Below are 16,390 nucleotides of genomic sequence, written 5' to 3' on the forward strand. Positions count from 1 at the left end.
TGCGGTGAAGTCGAGACGGTTGATGTCCCGTCGGCAGTTGGCAATAAAGAGATCCAGAGCAGGCAGAAGACCAGAGCGGGCTTTGCCGAGCACCTACATGCCATCCGCCAGAAGAAGCAGGATCTCCCAGTGGACACCCATTTTAATTCCACTTCCCGTTTCTTTCCCGATATGTCAGTCCATGGCCTCTTCTACTGTCGCAATGAGGTCACACTCAAGTTGGAGGAACAACACCTGAGATTCCATATGGGTAGCCTCCGACCTGATGGCATGAACATCGATTTCTTGAACCCAGTGATGCCCCCCTCCCACTTCACCATTCCCTATCCTCTTTTCCATCTCTCACCTTATCTCCTTGCCTGCCCATCGCCTCCCTCTAGTGCTTCTCTTCTCTTTTGTTTCTTCCATGGCCATCTGTTCCCTCCTATTGGACTCTCCCTTCTCCCGCCCTGTATCTCTTTCACCAATCAACATTCTAGCTCTTTACTTCATCCGTTCCCCTCCTGGTTTCACCTATCACCTTGTGCTTCTCTCTCCCCTCCCCCATCGTTTAAATCTACTGCTGTTCTGTGTGTCAGACATGACTATAAGCAGCACTGGGGCCCCACAGGGGAATGTATTGGCTCCTTTCCTGTTTACCTTGCAAACCTCGGACTTCAGAGACAACATTGAGTCATGTCATCTGCTGAAACTCTCTGATGACTCAGTAATAGTTGGTTATACAAAGGGAGTATGGGAGGATGAATATAGGACCTTGCTGGAGGACTTTGTCAAATGGTGCAAGCTGAATCATCTGTAGCTCAACATCAGTCAGACAAAGGAGATGGTGATGGACTTTAAGAAGACTAAACCTGCACTGCTCCCTGTTACTATTGATGGTTTGGATGTGGATGTGGTGAGGACCTACAAGAACTTGGGGGTGCACCTGGATGACAGACTTGAGTGGAGCACCAACACAGAGGCTGCGTACAAGAAGGGCCAGAGCAGCCTCTACTTCCTGAGGAGACTGAGGTCCTTTGGAGTATGCAGGCCTCTCCTTCACATGTTCTACCACTCTGTTGATGCCAGCACAATCTTCTATGCGGTGGTGTGCTGGGGCAATGGCATCAACACAGGTGATGTCAATAGGCTCAATAAACTGATTAGAGAGGCTGGCTGTGTTATAGGAATCAAACTGGACACACTGGGGGCTGTGGCAGAACAAAAGACCCTATGGAAAAACCCGGTAGTTCTGAACAATGTTTCTCACCCTCCGCATGCCACCTTGGCTGAACAGAGGAACACATTTAGTAACGGACTAAGACAACTGCACTGCTCCAAATATGAGGTCATTCTTACCTTGGTCATTAGGGTCTATAATGAGACAGCCTAAAGCACGGGAAGTGGTGAACCCCTCCTGTTAGACTGTTAGAGGTAACTAATTTTTTTATTCTTTCTTACTTCTCTTCTAATATTCGTATATCTGTGCACTTGTAATGCTACAGTGATACCGTATTTTCCTTTGGGATCAATGAAGTCTATATCAAAGTCATTGAAAGTGAGCCCATAGTCTGTGAAATCAGTTCAGTGTTGAGGTGAGTGAAGTGTGGGTGTTAATACTGTCCCTGAACCTGGTGGTGTTGGACCGAAAATGGATGAAATTTACTGGGTTTCCACATCCCCCCGGGGTAGAGAGTTATCCATTCTCCATCTCAGAGTTCAATTCTTCCTGTCCACGATGTCTCTTGGTCCCAGGCTACCCAGTAAGAGGAAACATCATCACTGCATCTCGCCTGTCAGTCACTTTAACCGCGGCCTCACTTTACCAGAGATACAACATTTTGTCTGCTCTCTGCACGTAACGATAACTTGTTCTCTCCGATCTGTAACACTTGCTGCCTGCTGCTATTTTTTTCTACAGTTTCCTGCTTCTGACTTTGAACGTTTCCTCTGTTATCAGCAACGTCAGATCTCGAAATCGAAACTTAGCCCGAGAACGGGGAAATGAAGACAGTTTGCTGAACTTCAGCCTGTGAATCGACACGAATATTATTTACTTGTGTCGAAACAGCGCCTTTCATCTCCACTCGTTCGATTAACCCTAGGCTGTACTCTTCCCAGTGAAACTAACAGGATTGCTTCCATTTATTACTGAGGTCCGAATTTACACAAAAGGGCCACTGTACTCCTGAAGTAATTGTGGTGCAGAATGCGTCACGATTGTTTCCTGGGCTTTCGGAGCTTTGCAATAAGTGACTTTAATTCTTTTTTTCACAGTTGGTATCAAACATCCTACCGAGTGTTTAGTTTCACGGAACATCGAGCATCATTCACTCGGACAAGCCGATCTGTTCCCTTTCTGATTGGATGAGCTGTGAAGATAGGCATGCAAGTTGTCCAATAGAAGAGAGAGTGGGCTGGATGTTTGGGACAACATAACACATGAGGAATGAGCCAAAGAGCAGTTTGATAATAGGTTTGTTTTATTCCACTCCATTTTGACACCTGCTGCCTTTTCCAGCCCAATTCCACAGAACATTTAATTTCAAATTCAAAGAAAATGTTATTATCAAAGTAGATATATGTCATTATATACAATCCTGAGATTCATTTTCTTGTCTCTATAATAGTAACTCTAATAGGATTAATAAAAGACCAACCAGAGTGCAGAAGACAACAAACTGTGCAAATGCAAATACAGTATAAATAAATGGTAATAAATAACAAGAACATGAGATAATGAGATAAAGAGTCCCTAAAAGTGAGATCATTGGTTGTGGGAAGGTTTCAATGATGGGGCAAGCATGAGGCCCTTCATTTTATTCACGAGACTAATGGTTAAAGGGGTAGTAACTGTTCCTGAACCTGGTGGTGGGAGTCCTGAGGCTCTTGTGCCTTCTACCTGATGGCAGAAGCAAAAAGAATGCATGTCCTGGGAGATGGGGATCTCTGATGATGGATGCTGCTCCCCTATGACAACATTTCATGTAGACGTGCTCAGTGGTTAGAACAGTTTTACCTGTGATGAACTTCCCCATAGAACAATCTTGTGTCCATCTCAGTCTGGGATATATAATAACTCATTCTTCACCTCGCTCCTCATTATTGAATATATGCTGTCTCCCACAAGGCATGTATTTGTTGACCATCTGTCCTGTCGATTCCTCTCAGACTGTCAGTGAGAAAACCTCTCATCTTTCTGTAACTCCAGTGGGTATAATTTCCAAAGAGGAAATGACAACCCCCTCAACCTTTTCTCATGAAACAGCTTTAAATCCCAGGAATCAAGCTTACAAACTGTTTCCTATCTTTCCATGAATAAGAAGACCACAAAAAATTTAGGTAGCACTCCACACATTGCCTCAGTAATACCCTGTTGAGTTGTATGGAGACATTTCCTTCTTTCACATTCCACCACATTGGCAACAAAGAGCAACGTTCCATTTGTGTTCCCAATTACTTGTCCCTGCGGAGAGCAGAAAGTGGAGGTGGGGAAAAGATGTTCTTGGTATCCCGTTGGAGATGACGAAAGGTACGGAGGATTATGTGCTGGATGTGGAGGCTGGTGGGGTGTTAGATGACGACTAGTAGGGCTGTGGCAGGATGTGGTGATGGCAGACTTGTGCGAAATAGAAGAGGTGCTCTTCAGGGCAGCGATGATGGTGCTGGAAGGGAAGCCCCTTTCTTTGAAGAAGGACAAGATCTCCGTTGCTCTGCAATGAAAAGCCTCATCCTGAGAGCAGATGCAGCGGAGATGGAGGAATTGAGAGACTGTGATGGCATTTTCACAAGTGGTAGGGTGGGAGGAGGTATAGTCCAGTAGCTGTGAGAGTCAGTGGTTTAATAATAGACATTAGTCGATAAGCTGTCTCCAGAGACAGAGATAGAGCGATCTAGAGAGGGGAGGGAGGTGTCGGAAAAGGACCAGTTAAATTTGAGGTCAGGGTGGAAGTTTCAGACAAAGTTGATGACGTCAATGAGCTGGGCATGGGTGCAGGCAGCAGATCCCATGCAGTTGTCGATGTAGCATAGGAAAAGTTGGGGAGTAGACTTCAGAGTACTAAGATAGACTGTACCATGTAGCTGACGAAAGGGCAGGCATAGCTGGGATCCATGCGAGTACCATTTGCTAAACCTTTTGTTTGAAGGAAGTGGGAGGAGCCAAATAAGAACTTATTGAGAGTGAGGACGTTCTGCCAGATGGAGGAAAGTGGTGGTGGAAAGAAAACTGGCTGGGTCTGGTGTCCAGAAAGAAATGGGGTGCTTTGAGGCCTGGTGCTTAGTGGGGTCCTGTTCATGGGGTAAGTAAGAGGAAGTGCTTGACAGTTGTTGCTGGGCCTCAGCAAGGTAAGGGTCAATGCCAAACTACTATAGCACCCCTCTTATCTGTGGGTTTGATGGTGAGGTTGGGATTAGCGCGGGGGTGTGTGGAGAGCAGTACATTCGGAAGGAGTGAGTTTGGAATTGGAGAGAGGAGTGGTGAGACCCTTACTGAGGACAGAACGTTCTGCCTCAGAGGGGGGAAGGTCAGAGGGGACGGTGAAGGCCTGGTATGGATGAGAGCTCGGATCAGAGGGGCGAAGGGGGTTGGTCATATCAGAGGAGAGCGGTGCGTTGGGGTGTTCAGGGAAAGTGGGGTAAGAAGGAGAGAGCATCTCCAAGGACCCAAGTGCTAGGAGAGAGACAGGGGATTGCAGAGTGGTGGTGGGGGAATGGGAGACGGGGTTTCCAGTGGAGTTCATAAAGTCCTGGCCTGAAGGTGCTGTTGGTCAAGGCTAAATTTGGAGTTGGAGAATGTACAATTGGTACTTTGAAGGGGTCTGAGGTTGTTGAGGTTTTTTAGATTAGATTAGATTATTCGTATCAGGTGATTGCAGAGGTGTGGCCTCCCGTACATCAGTGAGACCCGATGTAGACTGGGAGACCGTTTCATCTGCCAGAAGAAGTGGGATCTCCCATTTTAATTGCACTTCTCATTCCCATTCCGAGCTGTCAATCCATGGCCTCCTATACTGTTGTGATGAGGCCACATTCAGGTTGGATGACAACGCCTTATATTCTGTCTAGGTAGCCTCCAACATGATGGCGCGAACATCCATTTCTAAAATTTCCAGTAATGCGCCCCACCATTCACCATTCCCCATTCCCTTTTCTCTCTCACCTTATCTCCTTGCCTGCCCATTGCCTCCCTCTGGTGCTCCTCCCCCCTTGCCTTTCTTCCATGGCCTTCTGTTCCCTCCTGTCAGACTCCCCCATCTCCAGCCCTGTATCTCTTTCACCAATTGACTTCCCAGCTCTTTACTTCACCCCTCCCCCTCCCAGTTTCACCTTCTGCTTCTCTCTCTCCTCCCCCACATTTTAAGTCTACTTCTGATCTATTTTTCTCCATCCTGCTGAAGGGTCTCGGCCCGAAACATTGACTGCACTTTTTCCATAGATGTTGCCTGGCCTGCTGAGTTCCTCCAGCATTTTGTGTGTGTTGCTTTGGATTTTCAGCATCTGTAGAATTTCTCTTGTTTGTGATTTGATTCCTTTTTGGGTTGCAATATGGGTCTCAGGGATAAGACTTCTTGGCATTTGCCCTGTGTTACTGCAGTTGCCAAAATTAACCCTTGAAATGTGGATCAATGAAGGGAAAATGCCACTGACCAGAGGGCAGTGAGGAAAATCTTAATGGAACCAGGAATAGAAAATCACAGGAATGCAAAGTAAGGAAATGAAACTTAGGAGAGCTGTTTTCCATTGTGTTCCAAAACATCCAATAAGCAGAGCAGGGGTGGATCAGTCACTGAACTGTGATGTGTACAAATTTTATTGCACTGGGAAAAGCTTATCTTCACGTTGCATGGCATTTTTATTATTTGAAGGTGGAGCTAACAACCAGTTTATAAAGAAGTTCAGCTCCTCATCCACTGCATCTGTGGGGCAGAGGTAAGACCACAGTCCTGAGGAAGAACATACGCTCAGCGACAATGGAGCTGTACTACACAGAGCCCAGGAGACTGGATGACTTCATCAAAAGAAACTTGGAGCCAGTCGGATTTAATGCTGAGGTGAAGCAGGCTGTGCACAGAATCTGTGAGTTTTTAAAGAATCGATGTTTTATGTCTCAACCCAGCATTAAAGTGATCAGAGCTGTTAAGGTGAGTTGCTTGGCTTTTAATGTAAATGTTTACTGTGCCTCCAAGTGATTTGAATAATTTCTTATTTTAATTTATCTTTTAATTTGTTTCCTTGTGAATGGAGTTGTTTTCAGATGAATTTGATGATATTAGAATCAGGTTTATATTACTGACATACATTGTGAAATCTGTTATTTTGCGGCAGCAGTGCAGTTCAAGCCTGAGAATATTACTATAAGTTATAACTAGTAAAGAAATAAATAAATAGTGCTGAAGAGAAACAGTGAGACAGTGTTCTTGGTTTCATCAACCATCCAGAAATTTGATGGCAGGGGGAGAAAACCTGTTGGTAAAACGTTGAATGTGTACCACCTCCCTGATGGTAGTAACGAGAAGAGGCTGCGTCCCTGATGGTAGGGACCTTAATGGTAGACGCCACCTTCTTGAGGAACTGCCTCTTGAAGATGTTCTCATTGGTAGGGATGTTTGTGCCTGTAATGGTGTTGGCTGAATCTCCAACTTTACAGTCTTTTTCACTCCTGAATTGAAGATGAATTGTTGAAAATGGGTTTTCTTCTAGCACACCAGAACATCACACAGGTTTCCCAAAATGTTAACAATTTTGGCAGCAAACAATTGTACAGCAGCATTACAGAGTTTCTGCCAAAAAAGTACATTAAATTATAATCTGTTTTGGCTCGTTGGGAAATCTCCCAAGGTATCCTAGCTATCATCGTCTTCCTGGACAGCTGATAGAGTTCAGGAATGGTCTGCTTCTACTTCAGCTTTCTGGATTCTGAGGTGGCCAATGGTGACAATTTGAATTTTGGTTTCATCTTTCTAGTCCCATCCAAAAAAAAATTACTGTTTGGAATTGGCTGAGATGTTCAAACTTTGAAAATCGGATACCTAAACAACTTTGGTATAAATTGAGGCAGGGAAACGGGTGAGGACGCAATTCAGTACCGTGATATGATTGATCAGTTGAATTATTATTTAGAATTGGAAATTGTATTTTATCTGCTTTGCCACTCCTTTGTCCTCCTACCAGTTCCCCAAGGACAAAGATCAGATTTGCCCTCCCTCTTCTCTTGACTAAGACACCCATGATGGGCAGCACTGCATTAGCAGCAGAATCACATGGTGCTGGCTGCAGGGGCCTGGTGAATGGGCTCTCACCAGTCAATCAGGTTGTCTTGCCAATGGAACCTGTTTCAGGTCTGCAGTAGACAAGCATGCAGAACTTCCACATTTCCCAAAAGAACTACTTCTCCCTTATAACACATTTCACCTCACTTACAGCAACCGCCGTCAGGTTTCAAGCCATTAATACCCTTGTACAAAGGGAAGGGAACAGACCAAACCCTGGCAACACTGCTTTTTAACTGACCAGTAACCAGTTTATCCCCTGCCCTCAAACCCACTGGGTCCGAATTTCCCACATTATTTTCTAGCTCACTGGAGCCCCAGTTCAAACTCTGCCTTATAAATCACGAGGTCCTAGTCCCCTTACTTCCTTGTATAGCAGCCATGCCTGTAATGTAGAATCAGGTTTGTGGGCCTGGCAAGTGATACAGACAGCACTCTTTGTGAATAGGTATATTTATCCTGATTAGTCACTGGACATTTAGAAAACACAAAAACAGTAGAACTATAAGAATTGCTCTCCAGATGCTCAATTCCCTCTGAAATGTGGGCAGCTCATATCAGGAATTGAGTTGCCCAAATTTCAACTCAAATTTCACACGAAATGAGTCATCCATAAACCAATGATGTGGAGAGACAAATAACAAAGTAACATATTAAGACACAATAAACATGTAACAGATTTAGAAAACAAGAAACAAAGTAACAGATTAAAAACAAAACAAAAATCACAAAGCCTGGCTGTAGTACTCCTCTTTAAAACTTCCTATGAAACTGCAAAAACTTAAAAAAGACAGTTAATTTCTCAAAGAGAAACAATGCTTATCAGAGAACAACTAATAAGGAAAAAGCAAATGGGTGGGACTCAAGGCATTCACAGAATCTCTTCAAGGTTTTAAACACACAAAAATAACTGTGGCCAGGCCTTGCATTTCTCCACATTCAGATCAATCACACTATTTACAGTGATGAGGGATGCAGGTCAAGTGAACCCCTCTCTACAACGATGAGGCGCGAACATACTAACCACACCTCAATTCACACTGCTGGCGAACTGATATCCTTCGCAGGGAACCCTGAATGGAATGTGAGGAATCTGGCAGAGGACAAAAGGACCTCTGTCTGCATAGGACTTGAATAATTACCCTTCCCCCTCAACAGTTTCCCCTTCTTGTTCTTCCTGATAGTATTTCCACATTGCGTAGCGGCTAGGGGTAGGAAACCAATTTACCTACTCCTTCGGAACACCAGCTTTAAACCACGCTAAAAATATTTCTTTATGGGATCTGCAGGATCACCCAATCTACATCTGTTTAATTAGTCACAGTCATAGTCATAGTCATACTTTATTGATCCCGGGGGAAATTGGTTTTCATTACAGTTGCACCATAAATAATAAATAGTAATAAAACCATAAATAGTTAAATAGTAATATGTAAATTATGCCACTAAATTATGAAATAATGCCAGGACCAGCTTATCGGCACAGGGTGTCTGACCCTCCAAGGGAGGAGTTGTGAAGTTTGATGGCCACAGGTAGGAATGACTTCCTATGACGCTCTGTGCTGCATCTCGGTGGAATGAGTCTCTGGCTGAATGTACTCCTGTGCCCACCCAATACATTATGTAGTGGATGGGAGATATTGTCCAAGATGGCATGCAACTTAAATGCATGCAGCATTAGAAATAAAGTGGATAACCTTGCTGCACAGCTACAGGTTAAAAGATATGACATTGTGGCCATCACCGAGTCATGGTTAAATGATGGATGTGATTGAGAGCTGACTATCCAAGGATACACAGTGTATAGGAAAGATAGGATGGTAGGTAAAAGGGGTGGCGTGGCCCTGATGGTAAGTAATGATATCAAATCAATAGAAAGAAGGGACATAAGATCAGAAGAGGTAGAATCCTTATGGGCAGAATTAAGAAATGGCAAGGGTAAAAAGACATTAATAGCAGTTATATACAGGCCTCCAAACAACAGCCGGGATGTGGGCTACAAGTTGCAGCTGGAAATAGAAAAAGCGTGTCAGAAGGAAAATGTCAAGATAATTATGGGGGATTTTAATATGAAAGTGGATTGGGAAAGTCAAGAAGGTAATGGATCTCAGGAGAGGGAGTTTGTAGAATGCCTACAAGATGGCTTTTTGGAGCAGCTTGTCCAGAAGCCCACTAGGGGACCGGCTGTTTTGGATTGCGTGCTGTGTAACGAACCTGAGGCGATTAGGGAGCTGGAGGTAAAGGAACCCCTTGGAAGTAGTGATCATAATATGATTGAGTTCAGTTTCAAATTTGAAAAGGAGAAGCTGGTATCAGGTGTATCGATATTTCAGTGGAACAAGGGAAATTACAGTGGTATGAGAGCGGAACTTGCCCAAGTCGATTGGAAAAGTAAGCTAAATGGAGGGACGGCAGAGCAGAATTGGATGAAATTCCTACAAGAAATAAGGAAAATGCAGGAAAAATATATTCCAAGAAAAAAGAAAATCATGAATGGAAAAATGGCACAAATGTGGCTAACGAGAGAGGTTAAGGCAAATATAAAAGCAAAAGAAACGGCGTAGAAGGAAGCAAAAATTAGCGGGAAAAATGAGGACTGGAAGAGTTTAAAAAACTTATAGAAGGAAACTAAGAAAGTCATTAGGAAAGAAAAGATGAATTATGAAAGGAAGTTGGCTATTAACATAAAAAAGGATATTAAGAGTTTATTTAAATATATGAAGAGTAAAAGAGTGACAAGGGTAGATACGGGACCAGTTGAAAATGATGCTGGAGAAATTATAATGGATAACAAAGAGATGGCGGAGGAACTGAATGAGTATTTTGCATCAGTCTACACAGTGGTAGACATGAGCAATATACCTGATAGCCAGAGGTATCAAGGAATAGAGTTAGGTACGGTCAAGATTACTAGAGAGAAAGTGCTTGGGAAGCTAAGTGGACTAAGAATAGATAAGTCTCCTGGTCCGGATGAGGTGCACCCAAGGGTTCTGAAGGAGGTGGCTTTGGAGATTGTGGAAGCATTGGAAATGATCTTCCAGGAATCAATAGACTCTGGCATGGTTCCGGAGAACTGGAAGGTCGCAAATGTAGTTCCGCTATTGAAGAAAGGAAGGAGGCAGCAAAAAGAAAGGGTCTCGGCCTGAAACGTCGACTGCGCCTCTTCCTATAGATGCTGCTTGGCCTGCTGCATTCACCAGCAACTTTGATGTGTGTTACAGACTTATTAGTCTGACATCGGTAGTTGGAAAGATATTGGAGTCAATCCTCAAAGACGAGGTTACGAAATACCTCGAGGTGCATGACAAGATAGGCCGAAGCCAGCGTGGTTTCATGAAGGGAAGATCCTGCCTTACCAACCTATTGGAATTTTTAGAGGCAATCTCGAATAAGGTTGACAAGGGAGAGGCTGTGGATGTTGTGTATTTGGATTTTCAAAAGGCCTTCGATAAGGTGCCGCATATGAGGCTGCTTAATAAGATGAGAGCCCATGGAATTATAGGAAGGATATTGAAATGGGAGGAGCATTGGCTGATAGGCAGAAAGCAAAGGGTGGGAATAAAGGGATCCTATTCTGACTGGTTGCCGGTTACTAGTGGTGTTCTGCAGGAGTCGGTGTTGGGGCTGCTTCTTTTTACGATGTATATCGATGATTTGGATTATGGATTAAATGGTTTTGTGGGTTTGCGGATGACACCAAGATAGGTGGAGGAGCAGGAAATGTTGAAGAAATGGAAAGGTTGCAGAGAGACTTAGTCAGTTTAGGAGAGTGGGCAAAGAAATGGCAGATGAGATACAACGTTGACAAATGTACCATTGTACATTTTGGAAGAAGAAATAATTGGGCAGATTATTATTTAGATGGGAAGAAAATTCAAAAATTAGAAGTGCAAAGGGACTTGGGGGTCCTCGTGCAGGATACCCTACAGGTTAACCACCAAGTTGGATCAGCAGTAAGGAAAGCGAATGCTATGTTGGCATTCATTTCAAGAGGAATAGTGTATAAGAGTAAGGAGGTGTTGATGAGGCTCTGTTGGGCACTGGTGAGACCTCATTTGGAATAGCGTGTGCAGTTTTGGGCCCCCTATCTTAAAAAGGATGTACTGATGTTGGAGAGAGTTCAGAGAGGATTTACGAGGATGATTCCTGGAATGCAGGGGCTAACATATGAGGAGCGTTTGTCGGCTCTTGGGCTGTGTTCATTAGAGTATAGATGAATGAGAGGGGATCTCATAGAAACATTTCGAATGTTGAAAGGGTTGGACAGAGTAGATGTGGAAAGGTTGTTTCCCTTGGTGGGTGAGTCCAGAACAAGAGGCCATAGTCTTAGAATTAGAGGGTACCCAGTTAAAACAGAGATGAGGAGAAATTTTTTTAGCCAGATGGTCATGGATTTGTGGAATTCATTGCCACATACAGCTGTGGAGGCCCGATCATTGAGGGTGTTTAAAGAGGAGATTGACAGGTATCTAAAATGTCAGGGTATCAAGGGATATGGGGAAAAAGCCGGAAATTGGAACTAGATGGGTGAATAGTTTAGCTCATGGGGGAGCTGCGGAGCAGACTCGATGGGCCGAATGGCCTACTTCTGCTCCTTTGTCTTGTGATCCTGTGAACTTACACAACATCCTCTTTTCAGACACCACCGTGAGAGAGTCCAGTTCCATTCCCACAACATCACTGGCCTTACGAATGAGTTTGTTGATTCTGTTGGTGTCTGCTACCCTCAGCCTGCTGCCCCAGCACACAAAAGCAAACATGATAGCACTGGCCACCACAGACTCATAGAACATCCTCAGCATCGTCCGGCAGATGTTAAAGGACCTCAGTCTCCTCAGGAAATAGAGATGGCTCTGACCCTTCTTGTAGACAGCCTCAGTGTTCTTTGACCAGTCCAGTTTATTGTCAATTTGTATCCCCAGGTATCTGTAATCCTCCACCATGTCCACACTGACCCCCTGGATGGAAACAGGGGTCACTGGTACCTTAGCTCTCCTCAGGTCTACCACCAGCTCCTTAGTCTTTTTCACATTAAGCTGCAGATAATTCTGCTCATACCATGTGACAAAGTCTCCTACCGTAGCCCTGTACTCAGCCTCATCTCCCTTGCTGATGCATCCAACTATGGCAGAGTCATCCGAAAACTTCTGAAGATGACAAGACTCTGTGCAGTAGTTGAAGTCCGAGGTGTAAATGGTGAAGAGAAAGGGAGACAAGACAGTCCCCTGTGGAGCCCCAGTGCTGCTGATCACTCTGTCGGACACACAGTGTTGCAAGCACATGTACTGTAGTCTGCCAATTAACCTCTGCACCTGGCTATGGGCACCCTCTTCTACATTTTCGACACCTGTAATAATTGAATCGCTCTACTTATAGGATGACCAGCAGCTGGTGCTATTAAAGACAGCAGTAGCCCTTTTATTGAGAAATCTCTCTCGGTAACCAGGTGTCCTAACATTCCAGAAGTTAATTCAATATCCTCTGGTCTGATAAGAGTCCACTGGCATAGAAGTGTAGTAGCCTTGTCTACTGTGCTCCACTCCTTTTGGGGTTTAAATTCCATTCAGTAAGAGTGGGATACCCAAGTTGAACTGCTGCTGTTACTCAAATCCATGGTGATGCATTATCCTCAGGGTAACATGCCATGTTCTCAGGGTGTTATCAATTGCATGTTGGGACGACAGGCTTCCTAAGGCACCCATCTCTCCATTAGATAGGTTCTCTCTGGTACCCCTTCTTCCCATATTTTCAATAACCTTTACGCGGCCAAGTACTCCCCAGCCTTTTGTCTCTATCTTTCCCCTAAACTTGCTAATTCCTCATCGTAGAATTCTCTGAGCTGTGATGTGTTGAAGGTGTCCATTACACCATCCCTCACACATTCCTGAGCCTCCTCCTTGTCCCTACCCCCTGAGAGGAAGAAGCAGTGTGCCGATGCCCCCAGTGGCTGGTGTGGAAACGTGTAATCACTGGCCTGGCCCCTACTGTTTTGCACTAACAAGGGAGAATGCGATCATCACAAGGATTAAGCAGAGGTGTTCACTCTTCCCTGTCCCCCTCATTTTCATCATGCAGCCTGGTATCCCCATCTCCCAACCCCACAGTAGGATCATTGCCCTGTCTCAACATTGCTTGAACCTTCACAGGATCAGGTTCCCAATGGGCCCTTCGAGCTGCCTCTACATTCTGTATTTTCATTAGCCGACATGCTAGCTACAAATTCGTATCTTCTAACTTTGTAGCCCTACTCCGAGCAATCAATAGTGATTCTCTCAGCGCTGACTGAGATCTTCCAGCAGAATCACTTAATGCTGGTTGCAGGGACCATAATCCCGTAAGACATAGGAGCAGAATTAGGCCATTCAGCCCATCGATCTGCTCCTCCATTCTATCATGGCTGATACTGTATTCCACTCAAAACCCCATACACCTGCCTTCAGGTCATATCCTTTGATGCCCAGCCCGATCAGGAAACTATCAACTTCTGCTTTAAATATCCCCGCAGATTTGGCCTCCACTGCAGTCTGTGGCAGAGCATTCCACAGATTCAGGATGGAGATATCAGCACAGGTCTTCCCGCTCCTGTTTTACTTTTTTTTAATATAAAAACTGTATCTTCAGTGAGTACGAGGCTGGATGTTTTGCCAATAAAGTACAATAACCTGCTGTCAGTGATCATTTATGATCATACGCATAGAATATCTACTTTGGGGAAATATTATGGGCATCCCATCCCATTGAGGATTTTTGGAAAAGGGGAATATTTGGATGGAAAGCAGCAGGAAAAATAGCCACTGTGTGTAATTGTGCAAACAAAGTTACAACGTAAACGGACTGTAATCCCATAACTATCAATAGTGAAGCTAATCAACGTGGGTCATTTGTTTACATCATATATCTGAAATGGAACTGTCTGCCACTCATTGTAATAATCGGAAATAATTAAACATTCTTGTTTTTTGACAGGGTGGGTCATCAGGGAAAGGCACAGCCGTAAAAATGAGCTCAGATGCAGATCTTGTCATCTTCCTCAGTTGCTTCAAAAGTTTCCAGGACCAGAGAGACACCAGGCTTGAAATTCTCGAGGGAATTCAGCAAATGCTGGAAGAATGCTCCAGAAGCCTTGCGTATGAGATCCGTGATATTACTATCACCTCAACAAAGCAAAGCAGCATCCCACCAAAATCTCTGAGCTTTAATTTGAAATCAAAGAAGTCTTCAGAGAGTGTGTCATTTGATGTTCTGCCGACCTATGATGCATTAAGTAAGAACTTGCAGCAATGTTATCTCACCTATGTTTAGAAGTATCATTAAATCTGAAACCTAATTTTAATTCTTGTGTAAGCTCTAGAACAATTGTCCTCAACCTGGGGTCCATGGACCCCTTGGTCATTGCTTAGAGTCTATGGCATTAAAAAAGGTTGGGAAATACTGCTCTAGAAGGATGGGAAGAGTGGAGCTTGTTAGATTTTCTCCCTTCAGTGTCTGTTTTCTGGTTCATGGTTCAGATCATGGGACAATTGAGTTCTATATTCTGCACACCACTATTGTAATGTGTGGTTATTTGAGTTACTGTCACCTTCCTGTCAGCCTGAACCAGTCTGGCCATTCTCCTCTGACCTCTCTCATTAACAAGGCATTTTCACCCACAGATCTGCTCCTCAATTCTCGCCTCCTGCAACTTCGGGGTGACTACTTCCCTGTAACTCTGATGGATTATCTCCTCACTCTCCTGTACAAGCCAAAGGTCACCAAGCTGCTGCTCCAGTTCCCTAACACGGTCTTCAAGGAGCCGCAGCTGGATGCACTGCATGTAGATGTAGAACCCTGGGAGACTCTGGGTCTCCTGGGACTCAACATCCAATCAGCATGAAGAACACACAACAGCCATTCACTACACTAGGTACAGCAAGAGGAGAAAAAGGAACCTGAACAGAAACTCACCCAGAGCCAACTCCTCTTTCAATCCGAAGTCTCCTTTGAGCCAACGCCTGACACTCCTACATTCACCACTAGCCTAATCCCAACAATGGCTGCCCCGACAATTGCTACCCTGACAATGGTTGCCCCCGCTTGTCCCGTCTGTACTTTGAACATGCATTACCGACCTGCGAGAAACCTGCCCCTGCCACTGATTGAGCTGTCGGAAATTCCCGAATAACCTCCTCTCACCTCCGATGCATGCCCTCTACTATTATAGACATTTCAACCCTGGGAAACAGATACCCCCTGTCTACTCTATCTATCCTCTCATAATCTTGTAAACCTCAATCAGATCTCTCCTCAGCCTCCGACACTCCAGAGAAAACAACCCAAGTTCATCCAGCCTCTCGTGAGAGCACATCCTCCAAACCGGGCAGCATCCTGGTAAACCTCTTTTGCATCCTCTCCGAAGCCTCAACGTCCTTCCTATAGCGGGGTGACCAGGACTGTGTGCCATATGTTAAATGACAATAGTTAGCAGCTTGGACTGAGTTACTTCCTCGTCCCTTGAGGAACGCTATGCAAGCTAGCTAACACAATTTGAGAACCTTTGGGTTATAAATCATGAGATTAACTAAACTGGATGTCAACAATACAGTGCAGCACTACGCATCGCCTGCCAGGTTTCAGATATATTAACTGCACTGTGATTGTCATCAGAAATGTTGCTCGTTAACCACTTTACTCCTTACAGAGGGACTGTACAATCCGAATGAAGCACATTGTGAATTGATCAGATTTCTAAGCAGAAACAGAAGCACAGATGGTGAATTTTCTCCCTGCTTTACGGAACTTCAGAGAGCGTTTGTGAAGAAGTATACTTCAAAAGTCAAAGATTTGATCCGCCTGATGAAGTATTGGTACATACTGGTAAGTTACTGGAGAACAGCATGATTCTGAATCCTTGTAATACCAATATAAAGAGAAAGCTTGTTTAATATCCAGCTTCCACTTTCTTCAGAGGCTCTCCTGTGGAGGCCAAGTCACAAATCAGAAAGGAGAGTAGTGAGGTAATGTCCCCCTCCTCCTTCACCATTCCCCAGTCCTTCTCTCCCCTTATCTCCTTGCTTTCCCATCACCTCCCTCTGGTGCTACCCCTTCCCTTTTCTTCCTTCCATTAGATTTCCCCCTTATCCTGCTCTGTATCTCTTTCACTA

The 16,390-nt window shown here is 44.5% G+C and overlaps 1 protein-coding gene across 1 annotated transcript in view; it reads left to right on the forward strand.

The window, feature by feature from the left end:
* The window catches only part of LOC134338391 (uncharacterized), a 140,315-nt gene that overhangs the window by 43,859 nt on the left and 80,066 nt on the right, over window positions 1-16,390 (forward strand). Inside the window, exons 8-10 of the mRNA XM_063034183.1 lie at window positions 5,909-6,122; window positions 14,217-14,514; window positions 15,928-16,103. Of these exons, the coding sequence (XP_062890253.1) occupies window positions 5,909-6,122; window positions 14,217-14,514; window positions 15,928-16,103 (688 nt within the window). The remainder of the gene's footprint in view (window positions 1-5,908; window positions 6,123-14,216; window positions 14,515-15,927; window positions 16,104-16,390) is intronic.

Source organism: Mobula hypostoma, chromosome 27 (genome assembly GCF_963921235.1).
Source record: "Mobula hypostoma chromosome 27, sMobHyp1.1, whole genome shotgun sequence".
In the NCBI taxonomy this organism is placed as follows: Eukaryota; Metazoa; Chordata; class Chondrichthyes; order Myliobatiformes; family Myliobatidae; genus Mobula; species Mobula hypostoma.